The sequence below is a fragment of the Neophocaena asiaeorientalis genome, unplaced genomic scaffold (assembly GCF_003031525.2).
Source record: "Neophocaena asiaeorientalis asiaeorientalis breed wild unplaced genomic scaffold, Neophocaena_asiaeorientalis_V1.1 scaffold72, whole genome shotgun sequence".
Classification (NCBI taxonomy): domain Eukaryota; kingdom Metazoa; phylum Chordata; class Mammalia; order Artiodactyla; family Phocoenidae; genus Neophocaena; species Neophocaena asiaeorientalis.
The window spans coordinates 8413564-8433271 of record NW_020185336.1 but is presented as its reverse complement, the minus strand read 5'-3'; the positions used below and the strand labels follow the sequence as shown (position 1 = coordinate 8433271).

General features: G+C 42.8%; 1 protein-coding gene across 1 annotated transcript in view; it reads right to left on the bottom strand.

Moving 5' to 3' along the window:
- Positions 1 to 19708, bottom strand: part of ACVR1 (activin A receptor type 1) — a 75289-nt gene that overhangs the window by 23876 nt on the left and 31705 nt on the right. Inside the window, exons 3-6 of the mRNA XM_024735976.1 lie at positions 13276 to 13539; positions 10885 to 11096; positions 7260 to 7359; positions 3263 to 3409 (exon numbers count right to left, since the gene is read on the bottom strand). Of these exons, the coding sequence (XP_024591744.1) occupies positions 3263 to 3409; positions 7260 to 7359; positions 10885 to 11096; positions 13276 to 13539 (723 nt within the window). The remainder of the gene's footprint in view (positions 1 to 3262; positions 3410 to 7259; positions 7360 to 10884; positions 11097 to 13275; positions 13540 to 19708) is intronic.

Here is a 19708-nt window from a genome sequence, read left to right as displayed (position 1 = left end):
ACTCCCTGGTTTCAGTCATGAGGAAAAGGATGCTCAGAAACATACAACTTTGGCCCAAAGTCACAGAGTGGGCCTCTAATGATGCTGAGAATAGAAACTGGCTTCCCAAACTCCCAGACACTGTTCCAACCACCAAACAGAGCCTCCCGTCATTCACTTATCTGCTGACTTCTACACCAGACACAGCAGAAGGAACAGCTGAAATCCAAACTAGTCATTGGAAAGATATCATTTTGGAGGGGATAAACAATGAGGGCCCATAATTTTATACGTGTGTGTAATTTAATTATGTATTTCGAGGGGGCTAGAGTTAGCAGTACTCAAGGGTGGGGGAAATCATGATCTGATATTCAAAACAATCTTTTGATAGAAAAGAAAATGTCACAGAAAACCTTAAAGTCTCTACATCCAAAAAAACTGCTAAGGCAGGGAAAGAAGTTTAACCAAAAAAAAGGTGGTACATTTCTACGAGCTGTCTCAACTAAGAGGACCGACTACACAGTAAAATTAATCCATACAGCTGTAATTATGATGAGAGTAACAAGATCTCATGAATTCACAGTTTCCATGGATCATTATGTAATAAGAAGTGGACAATGTTTTGCCTTCTGTGATCACACTAAGGGACCCTAACTTCTCTCACATGAATCATTCTGCAAAGGTAACTTTCAAATTTCCTGCGTGATTAAATCCAATTTAATCAATATTTACTAAGCACCTACCACGTGCAGGGAACTGTCCTCAGGACTGGGTGTGAAAGCAAAAACAATGGAAATAATTCTTGTACTGGGTGTACAGTGGAGTGGTATCACAGGTCATTTAACTCAAGAGCACGGATAAAGTGACTACTTGCACAGCACGGCAACATCTAGAGCGTTTTGATCAATGAGCCCATAAGCCCATGAGCCCATGAGCCCATGAGCCCATGAGAAGAGAGGGGCTGCCTGAACATGCCCTTCCTTCAGTGAGTCTCAGACCCCACGTGCTTCTCAGAGTACGTGCACCTGCCCGTTAAGAGTGGAGACACAAGAGGGAAGAGATATGGGAACATATGTATATGTATAACTGATTCACTTTGTTATAAAGCAGAAACTAACACACCATTGTAAAGCAATTATACCCCAATAAAGATGTTAAAAAAAAAAAGAGTACTTCTACTGTTTAAAGATAAGTACTTCTTGTACATCATGACATTTTTTTTTTTTTTTCCCATCCTGACTTTTAACATAGCCAGTGGTTTATCTGTTACCCAACCTCAGTCTGTTCCAGTGTCAGAGGAAATATTGGGACATTTAAAGGTAATTTTTTTTGTTTTGTTTTGTTTTGTTTTGTTTTGTTTTGCGGTATGCGGGCCTCTCACTGTTGTGGCCTCTCCCGTTGCGGAGCACAGGCTCCGGACGCGCAGGCTCAGCGGCCATGGCTCACGGGCCCAGCCGCTCCGCGGCATGTGGGATTTTCCCGGACCGGGGCACGAACCCATGTCCCCTGCATCGGCAGGCGGACTCTCAACCACTGCGCCACCAGGGAAGCCCCTAAAGGTAATTTTGACTGTAGATGAATTTTCACCTCACACTGTGACTCTAGAATCTAAGAAGCAATTCCATGAGCTAACTACCATGTGGTCAAGAGTTAGACCATCCGGTGTGATTCTCAGCTCCATTATTTAACCTGCTGGGTGATGTTAACCTCTCTGTACCTCCGTTACCTTATCAGTTACAACCAGGAAAATAAGAATATCTGCCCTCTTACGGTCATGGTGAAGATTAAATGAGAAAATGTGCATGACACAAAGCAGTGCTTACCGCATAGTAACTATAGTCACTGTTGTTGTTAACACACATGCATCTAACTGCAATACAAGGCGGTCACGATAAGAGTTATATAGGAGGTAAAAAGTGCAGGAGTGCAAAAAAGCCCAAGTAAATCCCTTGGGAGAGTCTGGAAGGGAACTAAGAAGTTTTGATGAAGGAAGGAGTGGGTAGAGGGTGGAATGGGGATAGTGGGTGACCAAGAGCAACATGAATGAAGACACAGACAGCTGAATGTTCAAGGGCAATCCCAAGGAGTGACAAATATTGGAACTGACTGCACGTGGGCATATTTGTACAGGAAATAGCAGAGTCCTCTTGGGACCCCAAAATAGGGAGTCTGGAATGCCAGGCTCAGAAGTCATAAATGTTGCAAGCGATGTGGGAGTCATCAAAGACACTCTGAGCAGAAGTGTCTCAGCTCCCCAGTGGAAGATAATTCAGTGTGGCAGGATGGACTGGAGAGGGGAGACCCATAGCAACGATACAAGTGAGGAGGCCTAGGTGGTTGGTGAGGGCCCAAGGGGGAAGGGCAGGGGAGAAAATGACAACAGCAACTGAGACAAGTCTGAGATGGAACATACCACCAAACTGTTAAAGCAAACCTTTGGACAGCTGTCAAACCATGATTTGTAGACAACCTGACTCAGGCTTAATACTCAACTGGCAATACTGGAATAGAAATAAATTCTGGCAGTGGCCTTCCTATAAGCCAGACCTGATCCCATAGCCATGCAGTGGCCAACACTATCCTATAAATAGTCCAGTTCTATAGAAACTTTATAGCCACTATTAAAGAAGCACCCCAGGCAGCATTCATCATATATGTATTAGTATAAACACATGTAGAAAAACTTTTCAAAGACAAAGAAGTCAGCGGGCTAAAGGAATATTCTAACCCTTTATACTTCCATAGCAGTATTTCAATGGGCTCTTCACATATTTCACAAATGTTTCCAAGCTTTAGTTTCCAAATTAAAATGTATGCTAAATCCTTCTCTAAATCTGGGCTTTAAAAACGATGCCTTGTTTGAAGGAATGTGCATTTAATTACGATATCCCTGGGAGCTATGAATCTCTAGGAAATCGTCCAAAGATCTTTCTTAGTTTGATTCAAGTAATAAATATTCAAAAAGGGTGGGGTAAGCAGAACTACAGAGGAAGCCTTGAAGTGAACAATATGGGGCAAGTTTTTGTTATTTAAGTAACAACCCGCAGAGGAAGACTTAGCAATAACAATTTCCTTTTCATCATCCAGAGAATCTTCAAACTTAGCTTCTCCGCAGACTTAACACAAGCAATTCATGTGGAAAGAAAATTAAACAGCATATAAATGCTGATGGTCCCTATGTCACCCTTTAGGAGAGACTTGCGAATTCAGACACACCAAATCTGAGAGGGCAAAGGCAGGCAATTATTTCTTCCTAGAAGAAAATTATAAATTTTGTACTTACCTAAAATATTTTCATGCCTCAGCATCACAGTGTTGTACAACTCTGTTTCCCTGAACCACGACTTCTCATCCCGGGAGGAGAAGATCTTCACAGCGACATTCTCCCCCTGCCAACTGCCCCTCCACACCTCACCATACCTGCCTTTCCCTGTGGAAAGCAACACAGAGGTGACATTGGACGGTAGAACAGGACAGGTAGCCAACGAACTTCATGCTAGCAACTCTTAACCCCTCCCATGGAAAAACACAACCCAGGGGTATAAATACCACTACTTTCTGCCTGTAAAGACATCCAAAAATAAGGTGGAAACTGCCCCTCCCGGCCACCCTACTGTGCTATCGAATGAAACACTCTCAGAATCTGCATCTGTACAATGGGCTGCTAATTACAAAGTTTACCTTTACATTCCTCTATGAAAAGGTATGAAATGCGTATGGTTTGTAAAAGCACACGAAAGTTAGTAAAACTTAGAAAATGGTACAGATTATTAGATTTCAATGTTGATGAAAGCCAAAAAGCGTGTATGGGGCTTAACTGAGTAACTTACTTGATTCCTTCCCTTAATAAAGGATCAACAGTGGCATTTTCTAAGAGTCCACATTTGTGAATTTACATATGCATTTATATTTTTCACAAAAGAGATCACTGAGTTTGAGATATGTGTTCTGAATGATTAACACACACACGCACACACACACAGAGCAATGCTGTGTAGGAGACCGACAGACAGCCACTGCTGTCCTTAAAGGATTTCTTGGCGGAGGATATATTTCAAAAGAGGATTTGCAAGGTCTTAAATACATAATCCCAGAACAGTCCCGATTTCTGACACTGGTCATGGGTGTTCGCCTGCAAGACAGTCCCTGTGGTGCCACAAGTGGGTGACACGGAAAAGGCCACCTGGAGAAAACATTTTCAAAAAACGGTGACGAGTTGTGATCTGATCTGAGGAGTTCGTGCCCCCTCCTGCAGCCCCAGCACAGTCAACTACAACTACTAATCTTTTGGATTAGTCACTGGTATTTAGTAGGGACATTGCTTATCGTAAGGGAATCTAGATTGAGCAGTGTTGATTATGTTTGGTTTTTGTTTTTGTTTTGCAGTACGTGGGCCTCTCACTGTTGTGGCCTCTCCAGACGCACAGGCCCAGCGGCCTGGCTCACGGGCCCAGCCGCTCTGCGGCACATGGGATCTTCCCGGACCGGGGCACGAACCCGTGTCCCCTGCATCGGCAGGCGGACTCTCAACCACTGAGCCGCCAGGGAAGCCCTTGATTATGTTTTGATTATGTCTGCTCCCGTTTTTCTCCTTAATGACAGGTAGGTGATCAGGGAGGTTGGGAGGAGGAGGGAATTACCGCGAGACTGGGGGGATCAACACGGGGTATGATCAAGGTGAAGGCAGACGTGGCACCTGGAAAACGATGCAGCAGGAGATACGAGTTGCAGGGCAGCGGGGCTCTCTACCAAGGCAAGTGGCTGCTGGGAATCCCAGCTGGTAATAAGCTGCTGCAGTACCACCTATATATAGAGGAATGCAGCTCTTTGCTGGAAAACTAAGTCGCTGAGAACCCAAACATGGAGAGAGAAAGCATGTCTGTCCAGGAGATTATGTCTGGACATAATCAAAACATAATCAAAACCGCTCAATCTAGATTCCCTTACGACAAGCAATGTCCCTACTAAATACCAGTGACTAATCCAAAAGAGCGTTAAATGAAGCCAGTAAGTGGTCTTTTGTGGGCCACTGTCACAAAAATAGTATTTAGTGCAGGATTAATTGGAATAAAGTCATAGCAATTGCCCAGCATTTGTCGTTTAAGATGAAGGCTAGTGCTGAGATCTACAAAATCGACTGCTACAAAAGAGAAGGCTCATCTATTCCTGCCTTTGGTTCCATTCTGTATCTTTATTTGCCCTTTGTCCTCATATTCTCATTAGGAAGGAGAGAAAAATATCCCAGAGCATTGTGGACATTACTATACAGTTGCCTTAAATCCTTTGTTTTAGAGCAAACAGAGATAGATGTCAGCGTAAGTAGACAGAATTGAAACAGAAACCTACTTAAATGGTTTTCAAAGGCTGTTAAGTTGTCAAATGCTTTTTGCAAATGCAACCTTATGCAGAAGTCCCTGAAAACAGAAGCACAGCTGCCCAAAAGTCCTGGCCATGGAGACCCAAAACGGGGCGGGGGGGGGGGGGTCCCCTAAAGCACCTAAAATTTGGAGATTCGTTGATCACCATCTGTAACAACGGATCTAGTCCAACTTCTCATGTTTTTCAACCAAAAATGGTAACATCCGAACAGTTCATTACATACATTTTTATTCAAGCCTGTACTACATGAACACCAACTAGATGCTACTGAAAGGCACGGCTCTTTAGCACTGAGCCAATAAAACGCTATAACTGAACATAAGCTATTTCAAAATATGCTGAAGAACATCTATACAACCGGAAGCAGTATGCATTTTTAAAGGTGCAGTATTATTTTGCCCTTTGGACTCTGGGGTCCATCTCTGAGGACCGGTCATGAGAGCTGCTGCTCTGTGAATGGTGAGTGGCCATGGGACAGGAGGATGGGGGGGAATGTCCCCCTTCACTTCTTACCCCTACCCAGGTACCCTTGTTCATAATCAAATAGGATGTTAGCTGGTACAAGAGGACAACTCTGGTTGTAAGCAGTGAGCACAGTGGGGGCTTTTCCATTTTTAGTTTCTCTACGCACAGTCCACCGTGGAGGAGAAGCAGGAAGCTGGAGTTCAGAAACAGTTGCAGTAGCTACAGACGTAGAGAAAAGGCAACAGGCTCCTGCTGGCCACCTGTGTGCCTGAAGGTGGCAGTCACTTCTACTACCTCTGCCCACCACCCCCTTCCACTACTGCATTTGGGGGTGTCCTGGTTTCCATGAAAACAGGAAGAAAAGTCAGAGGATAGCAGCCAAGTGGTGAAGGCAGCCTATGTTGGCCCGTCACCTCCCAAAAGCAAAAGATGATACGGCAAGAGCTGCAAAGCCAGCCCCCCAAAACTGGGAGAACCAGGAGAGTATGGAGATGTTTCTAATCCATCATTTGCTACTGTGGCCATCCCTGCATGCCATCTAAAGGAGAAATTAATGAAAACTGTCATGTGACTTGCAAATGCCCACCTCATAAAACTAAAACTAATAAAAATCAGGACTTTAAAGAAAAAAGCATTTGCACCACCTTCCTAGAGGGCAATCCGGCAATATATAAGACAAGCCATAAAAAGTCACAAATTTTGACCCAGGAACCCCAATTCCTAGAAATTTATTCTGCGTACTCAAAAGAAGCAACATGTGCAAAACATTTTTCAAACAGTATCGTTAAAGTTATCACGCGATAGACAATTACATAATCTTTAAAATACCTGTGATGTGTACAAATACATGCAAATGTGTGTGAGCTTCAAACTGAAAACAGGGACAAATTATACACACACTATGATTATATCTCTATACAAATATGTTCCAATATGGGAAAAAATGTGAGAGGCCACAGAGAAATGTACACAGCTCTTATTTAAATAAAGCAGTTATGAAGGGTAGCTTTGGTACATTTATTTCATTTTTTTTTTTTTTTTTAAGGCAGGGGAAGAGTGAGGAAGTATAAAATTACAATAATCAAGTTTACTGTCCAAAAGCCGACTTACCTCAGATTCCCCAATGCCTATGGTCTGGAGCAGCCATGTTAGTTCATTTTCAAGCATTCCCATCATCCGGAAGGGTCTACTTAAAACTGAAATCTTTTGACTGGGCACTCTGTATCCTGCCTAGTGGATACTAGTTCTTTGACAAGAACTTCACCAAGTTCAAGTGCTCCAACACAAGTCACAGATTAGAGGCATACTACCACATGGCTACCTCACATCTCCTGACGTTTAACAAGCAAGAGGCAACACGAAGCAGATTTTCCAAGGTCCATCCTACTTCTAGAACCACGGCACATAACCCGCAAAGAAAGGGAAAAAAGAATTACCAACACACTCCAGCAGTGTGATCTGACGGGCTACTGTTCTTTGTACCAGAAAAGGAAGACCAGAGCCGCTTCCGGACGTACACGAATGATCCAATAAATCCTGCGGTTCAAAACAAGGAGAAAGAGAAAGTATTGAGGAACTGCTCCCAGGTTAGAGTGTGAGCGTACACGTGGGTGTAACTGGCATGGAGGCAGTGGTCTTGGCCACATGGCCCGTTCGTGTGCGTGGAAAGCCCCACTGGAGGAAGAACTGGTTTCACTTCTTAGGAAAACCAGAAGCTAGCCCTTTCCCTAATATGGGATAGGTTTTCCTGAGGGATGAGTAGTCCTTTCTTGTATCCAGAGTTTTAGAAGAAAATATATAAAGAAAGAAGCTGAGTGGACAAAGTCAAAGATGTAAATTTAAAAGTCCAACATGCAGGGCTGAGCCCAAGGGGAAACAGTTGCTAGAAGAGAAAATGGAGCAAAAATCAAAGGCCTTCAAGTCCAAAGGCTGAGCAAAATTGACCATATTCGGCCCTGCTCAGAATACCTATCAAAGGATGCACTTTAGTTGACATGCCAAGGAACTCTAATAAGGAACAAACAAATTAGGAATAAGAACCAAATGACTCTAATGTTGTTTGTCTTGTAAAGACTCCAGTGGCCATCTGAGTCCTCAGACTGGTACACTCAAGCAGAGAGGGCTACCTGGATGGAGGTTACTAGGTAGGTGGGGAACAAGACTCACAAAATTAACACCTCTATGTCATTTCTCTTTTTTTGTTAACAGTTGTCTACTTTTTAATTTAAAAAAAAATTTTTTTATTGAAAGACTCTTAAATTCTATAGTGCTTTACAATTTTCAGAAGTTTCTCACACGTGATTTCATATACTGTACGTCATTCTCAATGTCAGTTACCCACAAAGCAGAGAGAAAAAATACGACTTTCATTGAAACATAAAACCATGCCCCAAATCTACTTCTAAAAATGAACACACTGCAAAAAAGATTCCCAATTAGTTCATTCATAAATTTTCCCTTCTTACTCTCAGTGCAAGCCAAGAAGCAGAAGCATTTTTGAATCAGGAACGGATTATCTACAATAAACAATATTGTACCCATGGTGATCGTGGGAAGGTTGCAGTAATGTTGATCTAACACTCCCCAAGGCTGTCCTTTCCCAAACCTTTTAGCTGGCCTGTTACATGAATACATTGCCTTGTTTGAGTTTCATTGTCTTTTACTTACTCTGAGCACCACTGTGAAGTACTGTTGATCAGCAAAATTACCAAAACCTGAACATCTAAAGGAAGACATTTAGAATCCTTAAAAGCCGCAAAATGGATATTCAACAAGAAACTGAATATAGATGAAGTAGAGTTTCACATCTCCCTATCTCTTTTGCTGTTCGTTTTTCTCTTTATTCATTCAATTTTTTTGAGAGAATAATTCTGAAATTACTGTAGAACTAATGTGTTGTTTTTTCATAATGTACAATCCTGGTTCTAAACCTAGTTCATAGACTTCAGGGCGGGCAGAATCGACCAAAGACTAACAAACATCTACTTCAACTCTTGGATCCCAAGACTTCTTTTTCAGTGTAGGAGAGCTGTTTAGTAAGGTACGCATTGCTGAGTCATATAAATGAGAATATCACTTAAATAAGCAAGTATGTAGACCAATAATGACAACTTGTTTTTAAACAGTGTTGTTTACTGTGTCATTATATCGTGATATACTGTCATCTAAAACGGTTGAGTTGAGAAGACTACTTTAGCATATTTGAAAGCATTCTGCTTTCAAAATTATAGAAGCCATTTAAATAATAATTTACACTAGAGATTCCTATCAGTGCCCAATGTGATTAGTTATGTTAGCAGTTCTGAGGAACAAAGTTCTGACTACTGCTAAAGTTTTGTCAAGATTCAGCGTTGTATCGTCCTTGCTCCTAACTCAATGAATTCATTTAATTTGCCTTAAAACTTGAAACAAACTTCTAAATACACTTCTAAAGAAAAACTATATTTTTCTACTTTTTGAATGAAATGTCCTTTTCTCCTCTTTTCCCAGTTTCACTGTAGCACAATTAAATAGGTAGGTAAAAGGAAGCTAAACAAGGTTCCTTCCCCTTTATTTTCATACAAAAAAAGTACACTTGACTGTGGTCCAGTCATGGGGAAGGCAGTAGGACGGGATATTTCCCAGCCTGTATCAGCCACCATCAAATGTTTTAATAACTCGCCAAGGGTAGTAGTCCAGGTGTAGCACCTGAGCTACAATGACTGGTGAGGGCAAGTCTTCTCCAGCAAAAAGGCTTAACTGCAGAACTCCCGGACACTTTTAAGTCTGTCGTCTAGCAGAACAAGACTTAATACAGATGATCTTACGTGATGGCATTAAATAACACTGAATCACATTAAAAGCTACCACCTTGACCGTCTTTCAATTCATCAGCCAATGACAAGGAGAGTCTCGATTTAGTACTGGCATGACTTTAACATCTTTCTAACACAAACCTTCACCTTTTTTTAAAGGGGGCATCCTACCCAGCACAGTGCCCCTGTAGAATGTTATTACTTCTCCCTTCGGCACTCGATGGTAACCTATTCGATAGCATGCAATCCCTTTTCTCACTTAAAGTTTAAAGGTGCTTTAAAATTAACACTTGACAATTTTAAAAAGTGAAAGAAGGAAGACAGTTGCTTTCAATGTGTGATTTCATCATTTTAAAATGTGCAAAAGAGTAACTTTAAAACATACAAAAAAAAAAAAAACATACAAATATGATGGTTCCAAACCCTGTGCTAGGGTAGCTGCTAGCCACACGCTGACACTGAGACAGTGAAATGTGCCTGATCTGAACCGATGTGTGCTGTACGTATAAAATACACAGATTTTTAAAATTTAGTTTAAAAAAAAAGACGCAAAATATCTCATTAATAATTCTTTAATTATATGTTGAAATGATAATAATTATATGTTAGGTTAAGTATATTAAAATTAGTATCACCTGTGAGGTTTTCTTAAACTTTTTTTAAGATGGCTACTAGAACATTTAAAATTACAGATGTGCCCGCACGTATTGCTATTGGACAGCACTGGTTTAACCCAATGAGCGCAGTCCACAAGGGGGCGGCACAGGAGCACGAAAAATTTCATAGCTGCTTTTTTGGATGTCAGGTTTTAAAAGTCTTAAATTACAGGGCGCTGAAATAATCTAGAAGGGAAAGTGATTTTTAATATTAAGCAAAAGGTGCTTTTTTTGAAAGCACTTTTACTGCTAAAAATAGAGGAACTGAGTACCATAAATTCCAAGCCCTCCCCCACCATCAAAATTATAGGCAACCATTGTCTGTCCCTGTCCCCTTACTCCCAAAAGAAAAATAACTACCAAGGATCGACTAAAATAAATCCACTCCCTCATTTAATGTAAATGTCTGTCTAAAATAAATGTTCTCATGTAGAGGAGACTGAACTCACATAGGGGTGCCGGCATATACTTGCTGAAGACATAAGTGACCAGTAGCATGTGTGCACTCACTGTCCAGTCACCAGTTACTGGTTAGCATTTCGTGCTTGAAATAAGAAAGCATCTTCAGCCATCTGTGTTATGCTCGGGGTCCCCTGGGGCCACAAACTCACTGCTAACGTGCTGTCTCCGACATTGGTGGTGATGAGCCCTTCGATGGTGCCATACTCCACATCTCTGGGGTTGAGGCGTTCTTGGTTGCGCCTTTTAAATTTTCGGAGAGCAACTCCCAGCAGGCAGGCTAGAAGGCAGACTGCAAACACTACAGACAGAATGATGAGGCCAACCTCCAAGTGGAAATTCTGTGTTCCAGGAAAGGATTTCCCTGGAGATGGGAGAGAGAAGGGTAACTGGCCGTAAGGCTCATTGTTTACGTATTATTTAGCATAACCAATGCCTGACAAGTAGCTCGCTCCTGACCCTGACCACACAGTCTCACAAGCCACGAAGTGTTGAAACTGAAAGACTTCCTAATACCTGGCCAACGGCCCAGTCATTTAACCATTATTCATTTAGACACAATAGGAGTTTGAAAAAATTCCACTGAGAACCAATTTATTAATGCATCTATGTGAAAAGTGTTTTTAAAATATAAAGTACTACACAAATCTCTGATACTATCCTTATTAACCTGGATTTGATCTGTAAGGATGTTTTACCATCAAGCCCTTACGTTCAGACACTATGCTGTAATATTCCTATGAGAAAGTGCTATCTGAGTTAAGACCAAATGATCCAATCTGTGGTCTCTCTCCTCTCTTCAATGTATCTTGGAGGTCTACTGCTGAATTCTCATTGCTATTACATCATGATTTCTGCCTAGGAACCTATTCATTCACCTGTTCTCTAACTCGCTTATTCAACATTCATTCACTCAAAACGTTCTATCCTTGATTCACTCACTCACCTAATCACTCATTCACTCTCTGGCTCAGACATTATTACATACCCATTCAAACATTTGTGCATTCACTCGAATACTCGCATGTCACTTGAGCAAATATTCACTTTTGAGTTAAATCAAAGTTTCTCAGTTGCATAGTGAAGGTCCATAATTAAAAGATCCCAAGGCCATAATCACCTCTGAATTTCAGACCCTTTCCTGACATCACGTCACCAAGCCCTGTTCCCCACGTAGGCCTTACTCTTTCCACGTCCCTGGCCTCTTCAGCCATCCAATCTCAAGCCGAACTTCCTTTATAAATTTCTTTTAACTTTCCAAATCCAAATTAATCAACAACTTGGCACACGTCACTTGTATGATAAAGTGTAAAGCTAATTATGTACAGCATTAAATTATGAATACTGCGCCTCCCTAATTAAATCAGAAATTCCTTAAGAAAATAAATTCTGTGTCACAACTCTAATCTGGCAGAGTGTTCTGCAGATTAGAAACTTTTCACCCTGCAGGTATCATTTCTACATGAATGCAGACATTTCTTCATGGTCCATCCACTCTATTAATAACAAACTCACAAGGTTTAAGAATTTATCCCATCAAGTACCCTTTTAGGTTTAACCATTAAATACTTGACCTCGCTTATAAAAACATCTCTTTTTATCAAAAACTCTTTTATTATTGAACCCTATTTGCTTATCAGACTTTTCTATATGCCTTAAGGTCCTCACCATAACTTCAAAAATTATGAATTATGTAACATGATCTTGTATCAGTTTTTTACATTTTTCTGTCTCCTCCCTTTCTGGCTGACATTTCTCGCCGTGGATGCTCTTAGTAGCCTCTCCTACCGTTTATTTCTTCTTTTGTGAGTGCAAAATTGGTTAAGTATGTCTATTAAAAATGTACTATATATTAAGAGAGTAAATTTGGCTTGGAATGAGTCTACAAAGACCGAGGTACATTCATGTTTGTAGGGACTCTGAGAGGGCAATTTAGGGCTCATTTTATGAGGAAACAGTTTCAGAGGAGGACTGAAATCCATATTGACTATAATACGGAGAAGATTCCACATAAACTACAAGGTTGATGTGAAATCTCACCCAGCTTCAAGTTTCGGTGACAGATTGCTGGGCATCAGATGGGTGGTAGATTGCAGGGCGTACGGGTTGTCTCCTTCCTCATAAAGAAGGGAAGGTATTCCACTCAGACATCAGAATCTTATGTTCCACTTTCCTCCCTACACACTCAACACAGAGATGAGCATTTACAAAGCAGAACTGTCTCAGAAATTATGACATCATAGCTCCTTTCAGAAAAGGATGTCAGGAGCTGTTCACTTGCTCATGACCACCAAGAGAGATCTGGTCAGCCAAGCCATCCCCAAGGTAGACATCACCTGGCTCACTTTCCCAAAAACATCCATCCTCCTTGTAGATTCCAAAAGGCCATGCCTTTCTCCTCCTCACCAGAGGGACTTCCCTTGTCACCCACTGTTGGAAGAGCAGGAGGAAAGCCTCGTAGCTACTTACATCTTTAACCCACACAGAATCAGGACAATACTAACAAAAACCCCTGATCTAGAAACAGAAAAGTCCATGGGAACCTTTAGTGGGCAGCTGGGCGGTGATGTTCCTGTTACACCAGTCCCCTTGGCAGCACTCCACAGCTTGGCCGGGTGACGGCGGGGTCTTACAGGTCATCTTCCCCTGCTCATAGACCTGGAAGCAGCCTTTCTGGTAGACGTGGAAGCCATCGTTTATGCTCAGCGAGGAAAAGCACTGCTGGCCTTCACAGTGGTCCTCATTTCCACAGGAGAGGCCTTCACACACACACATGTAAAGTCTAGGGTTAACCTTGGGCTTCTCATCTGCAAAGGGAAGAGAGAAAGGAAAACAAAAAAAAAATCACTGCATGTGTTTTAACCCCATTGGGGGAACGATACAGTCTCTCCAAGACCATTACAAACACGTTAACCAAAGTCAGGTGAAGTATCACCACTGGCCATGATTTCCATATTTCTGCTGTCTTGTAACTCTCAGCTGACCAACCACCAAATAATAATCACGTCTCAAGATATGAATGTGTTGATATGAGCTGGGTACTCTTTTATATCCTATACTAGGCCAAAGAATGATGATGATCTGTCCACAGGTTTCTGAAAATGAACTTCTCCCACTGTGGTTTTCATGGTATCTTTGGTCTGATGGGCTCTCACATCCCGATTCTTGAACCAAAATAAAATGTTTTACCAGAACGTAATGCTCATCACCTTTATTTTGTGTTTTAAAACAAGGCTCCTAAATACATGGCGTCTGTCAATAGCAGCTCCCGTTACCTCCACACGAGCCTCCATCAACTACTAATACAGGATTGCTGACATTGCTGCCGTCACCTGTCTGCTTCGGAAACACATCAGTATAGTAAGAGTTCCCAAGGATGCATGGTCTATACTTACATATCCATATTATCAATATTTTCAGCTAAATGTCTAATTTTTCAGTAGTACAACACTGAAGTTTCCACATTAATTACGAGACTAAACACTGCTTTAAACATTTTCAACTGGCAGGAAAAAGTTGGCACCAATTTTTGAGGATGAGGGCACAAAAAGACAAAGGGAATAAAACAATGTCTGAACAGTAAGGTGACAAGTGGGACCAAAGGAATAGCCCACACAGGTGGGTCCAAGGTGCAAGATGGATCATCAGGGAATCACACGGAACCAGACCTCCTAATTGCCTCTTTCTGAAATCACTCGTTTGCAGTTTCACCTTTCAAATCACTCTTTCTTTTCCCCTCTTTTGTTAGAATAATTAGTTCAGACTTGCGGGTCCCAACAGTTTCCACCAGCAGGGAAGGAAAGTGAAGACAGAATGTAAACAGCCAAGTCCCAGAGGCCACCGATTTGCCTGATGAGACCACTTTCACCAAAGCACTGTTCATATAAAGAGAGTCAGCTCTCAAAACTCCCTCCGAAGGTCTACAGCACAGACAGGCTGCCTTCTAATCCCTGAACCCTCTGTAGCAGGTCTGTGAGAGAACTGCTGCTTTCTTAAAATATAGCAGGTTGGATGGCTGTGCTTTCAAGAGGAGACCTTAAGGTAAGGTCTTTGAAAATGTCAAGTTCATTTACACAGATTTGTGTGGGTGTGTGTAGAGGTGTGTGGGTTATCTCAGAAAGAGAAAAAGCATTCCTCATCTTTCTTCTTCCCTCTTCAAAGGAGTGAAAAATAGTTCACTGCCCACTGTAATGTGGGTGCCTTGTCCCACAGAGTAAGGGCATGCAGACACACAGACACGAGCCTTCTATTTATAATTGACTTGCTAGGTCTTTTGAAAACCACAAGGGGCTCATCCAAGAGCAAAGACATGCCCGAAAGCAGAAAATCCAAAATAGCCGCTGACAGTGTATGTGTGTCACCAGACTCACCCCCGAGGATCAAGAGCCCGCAGACATTTTTAATGAGCAATAACTTTAATGAGCCCAGGGATGGTCTTTATTTCTCCCTGCCTGGAGAAATCCAAGGGAAATTCCAGCACCAAGCTATTTCTATGAGGATGAGAAACATATATATCTGTTGACATAATCCAGCAAAAAGTTTACACTTGCCAAAAGCAAGTTGAAAGATAATATTTCTAGGGAGTCTAGACAGGCTTGCCACTCTCAAATGGCACAAAGCTGGGCTGAGAGTTGCCAACTATGCTGCCCAACAGGTGATGATCCTTTGGAGGGAAATGGATGGGTGGGGTGAGGGACAGAGTTAGTGGTGAGCACAGCAGAGAATTAAAAAGACTATATTCAAAAACTGGGCAATAGAGCAATTTATGTAAATTTGACACACAAACATGTACTTCAAAACCCTAAATAATTGTTAAAGGTCACTGATATCCAAAAATACATACTTAACACGTTAAGGAGGTTGTACCTATCGATGCTGGGTTGGGGAGGTGAGGTTAGTGTTAGGATGAAGGGGTAAAGTGAGAATAATATAGGAGAGGAGCTGATCACAGGCTGATAATGAACTGAGGAGTATGAATCATTCATTCACTCGCTGCACCTACGGTCCCCCAGGAACAACAGCAAACAATAACTGTAGACCACACAGGGTTCACTCATCACTGATCCTATGGGAATGGATGGTCCAGGGTACCAAAGAATTAATGACACTCTGTGGTTCAAATAAAAAACTGTCAATTAAAAAAAATAACAACAATAATAACTTCTCTGGTGTGCCCTCAGAGTCAACTCTGCTCTTAAAGTCCAGCCCAAACGGAACTCTAGGTGCACAGGTGCAAGAGGCCTACTGCCTTTCCAAGGTCTCTAGCTTTTGAAAGGATGTGGGGACTGTCTGACAGATGTTTAAACTGTAGCCTAGAGAATTTTGCCAGAATTGAGCAGCCTCAAGTAAATACCATCTTTAGTAAGATTCAGCCCACTACAGGCAACTCTGCAGTGCATCCAGGCTTAATGAGGTATAGATCTTAATCAGATCTTATCCTGTGGGGTCATAGACTAAGTCGAAAACCAAGGTTTTCATATATATCTTCCCCACCACAATCAGGAAAAAGGGAAAAAAAGGAAGAAAGACAGCTCAGTAATATGTAATAATTAACTCAATCCCTGCTATGGAGGGGCTATAAGCCCAGTTCAGCAGTTAGCAAATGGGAAAGTACAAAACCTTCAACTTCGCTTCCTATTCTGCTTTTCACCAACATTTAATCTTCTTAATTTGTATACTCCCATATAACTAATTAGCAGAGCCCTTCGTGAATCAATTCTTTTATATACAGCCAGATATATAAGTGAAGACCCTAAATTCACGAGAATGACCCCATACACCCATGCACGTGTCTGCACGTACGCACACACACCAGTTAAACGCCACTTTGGCAATTTCATCCGACAGAGTGGATTAGTCGAAGGGATGCCAAAAGGATTTTCTGAGCTAGGATTACTAATTCAACAAAGCAGGTTAAAAGCAAGGTAGTAACATTTTCAGATCTTAATATCCACAAGCCTAAGGAACACGGCAGGCCCCCCAAATGCCTATGACTCACTGTTTTGGTCTTGTTAAAATTTAGGAATAACCGTAACATGTGTGGGCCTGTGATATCTTATTTGGGGTAGCAATGGTGGGTCAGGGAGGTGTGAGAATTATCACAAAGCTTTTTTAGGGCCCCAAGCAAGGGTCTGTGGACCTCTAATCTCTCAGGCCAGGATATAAATACTCTACACATCAGGGAACGCCGAGGAAGGATAATCACCTTCTGTGACTGATTTTCAACAGTCCAGCCAGGAAGCACCACATCTGATATGAAGCATTTTACACTTGCCTGTGCTAATAACTAGGAGGTGCCCTGGCAGAAGGCAGCCAGTCTACGCTACCTAATTGACACTCATTTAAATAATGCAGTAATTGAAACGTCAAGCCGGAGGTATTCCCTGTGTGCGGTGCTCACCCACACTGTCTGTTCTAAAGGCACCTCCCGGCATTACTCAGTGTCATGGCTGGCACCCTGTGCCCTCTGTAGCCCCAGAACCAGGCCCGTGTGAACACACTCGCAGCCCGCGTCTGGCTGGGAGCAGCAGGGAGTCCTCGGCACCACCTGGAAGGAGCCAGGGCTGGCTCTGCAACCAGAGGTACAGGCTCGGAATCCCAGGGGTTCACCGCAGCCAAAACTTTTAAAAGATTTTTCTTGTTCTGGGCGATATGCTCACCATCTGGACACACCTACTCTCACAGCCCAATCCTAAACTGGCAGAGAAGGAGGCGGAGCAAAGAGCACTGAGGACCTTTTTAAGACTGTCCACAGTTTGGGATAACCTCGTGCCTCGTAGTGAGAGTACCCGCATTTATGTCTGAAGTGGGACTGGAGCAATCTGGGCACAAGCTACAAACGGCTCTCCATGCTCTCCCGCCCACCTGCCCAGTCATGCACTCCAGAATACTCTAAGGCATTTAAACTGATTATCATTCTAAATGGTGAACAAAACCCCATGTTTCCCACTGAAGTCCTTGACAGAAAAGACAAATGAGAAAATGGTCCAAGTCAACCAGCCTGTAGCCGTGATCCCAGGAGTCAGCAAAAGAAACTGGCTGAATCTCTTTTAGGCTCATCTCAAAGCAGCACAAATAATAGGCAGTTATTAGACTACTGCTATAAAAGTCCAATAGCTCAGAACTTTATAGGCTAAAAAAGGAACCCCAAACATCCCTGGACTCTTTCCAACAGTATAAACGATTCATTCATTTGAAATGACAGCTTATATTAGGCTCATAGATATGGGAGTCCTTCCATCAGCTCCTAATCCGAGAGTGCAGCGTGGCACCTCTCCAGAATCTGAAAGCATCTGAGATCTCTGGCATTAAACAAAGGCTTACGGAAGGATTTTGCAATGCCAGGTATCACTGCCAGCAAGCCTGCTCCTAAGACGGAAACACAAAGGTCTGTCCGGAATGCCTAGTGAAGGGCATGTGATGGCCTGGCAAGAAGGCCGGCTATATGCCCAGAAATAAAAGACACCCAAGTACCTAAATGCTCTCATTATAATAAAACATCCACTTAGAGAAACCAAATCATATTTTTTTTTTCCTGATCAGAGATTGATACTTGGTAAAGCTGTAAAAGCCAAGAAGCAAATATGTTCCAGGAGTTGAGAGAGAGAATAGAGGCACTTGAGTAGGATCATGTACAAATTAGAATAATGACAACCAAAAACGATGGCAGGGTTTCCACGGTTTTGAACTCATCATGCCTCCACTCCAAATGTGTTCTTCCTCCAGTGTTCCCTCACTGAGCTGACCAGACTCACCCCCCACTCAGATGAACACGCTTGATTCCACGACCCTAAAAAAGGAGATGCAGGGAAGTTCCTGACAGTCCAGTGGTTAGGACTCGGTGCTTTCACTGCCGTGGCCCAGGTTCAATCCCTGGTCAGGGAAGTAAGATCCCTCAAGCTGTGCAAGCTGCCACAAAAAAAAGGGGGGAGACACAGTGGTCACCCCGGCCTACAAAAGCCCTGGTTGACCTGCTTTCTGCCTCAGATCCCCTCAGTTCTGGGAAGGGCTCCTCCTGCTTCAGGAGCTCAGGTCCGTTAGGTGTGGAATTCCCTCCACGTGGGATGCTCGGCTCTCTCCCTACCGACGCCCCCATCCACCCAGTGTGTGCCCATCTTCCCCCGAGATCTCACCTCACCTGTTACCTCCTCAGAGAAGCGTTTGTTCACACAGCAGCCACCTGTCTATGCTCACATACGTGTGTCTGCATGGCTGCCGACCGTCCAAGTCTTCCCTGCAGACTGTGAGCCCCATGAGGGAAGGAACTGAGCCTGCTTTGCTCACTGCTACGCTCTCTGCAGCTGCCTCAGCACTTGGCAGGAGGACAAGCCCGATGAATGTTTGTTTCAGAATGAATTTTCTCTTCACAGACAGGATTCAGAGGTGGGAAGAGACACGATGCTGGTTTTCAGAGAAGACTGAGCCTATAAAGTCTTTAAATGTCAGCAGAGATCTTCAGGCAAGGCTTAGTCACCAAGCCAGCGTGTCTGTGCAAACCCCTTCTCCCTACAGGAGCTCGCCACAGCGTCACACCTGCTCACCTCCTCACCTCCTCAGGCTTACAAGTGTGGAAAATTAGTACTTTCTGTGGTGTGGTAGGTTTTGTGTTTGCTTGTTTGTGTGTTGGAAGAAAGAGGTACAATGCAAGAGTTCCAAAAACAAGGCATAATTTAACACATCAATAGAACAGCAAGGCTTTTATGGGAGGTCCTTCCTTGGATGACTGATTTGAGGACCTTTGGCTACGATGATGCTACGGTGATGAGGATGACCAAAACACAACGAGTGCCTTGGCTTCAGCCAGTTTCGGGAGGTCCTGCAGGACTTGCCTGCTCAGCAGGGAAAAAAGATGCCCCTGGTGTCTGCTGCCCTTTTTCTCCTATCAGTGAAAACAATGGCATTTTCAGCAGGGAGTGAGGAAGAGTGAATTACATCATTTTCCCCTTCTTGCTTTGCTGAAGGTGATAAGGAGTCCTC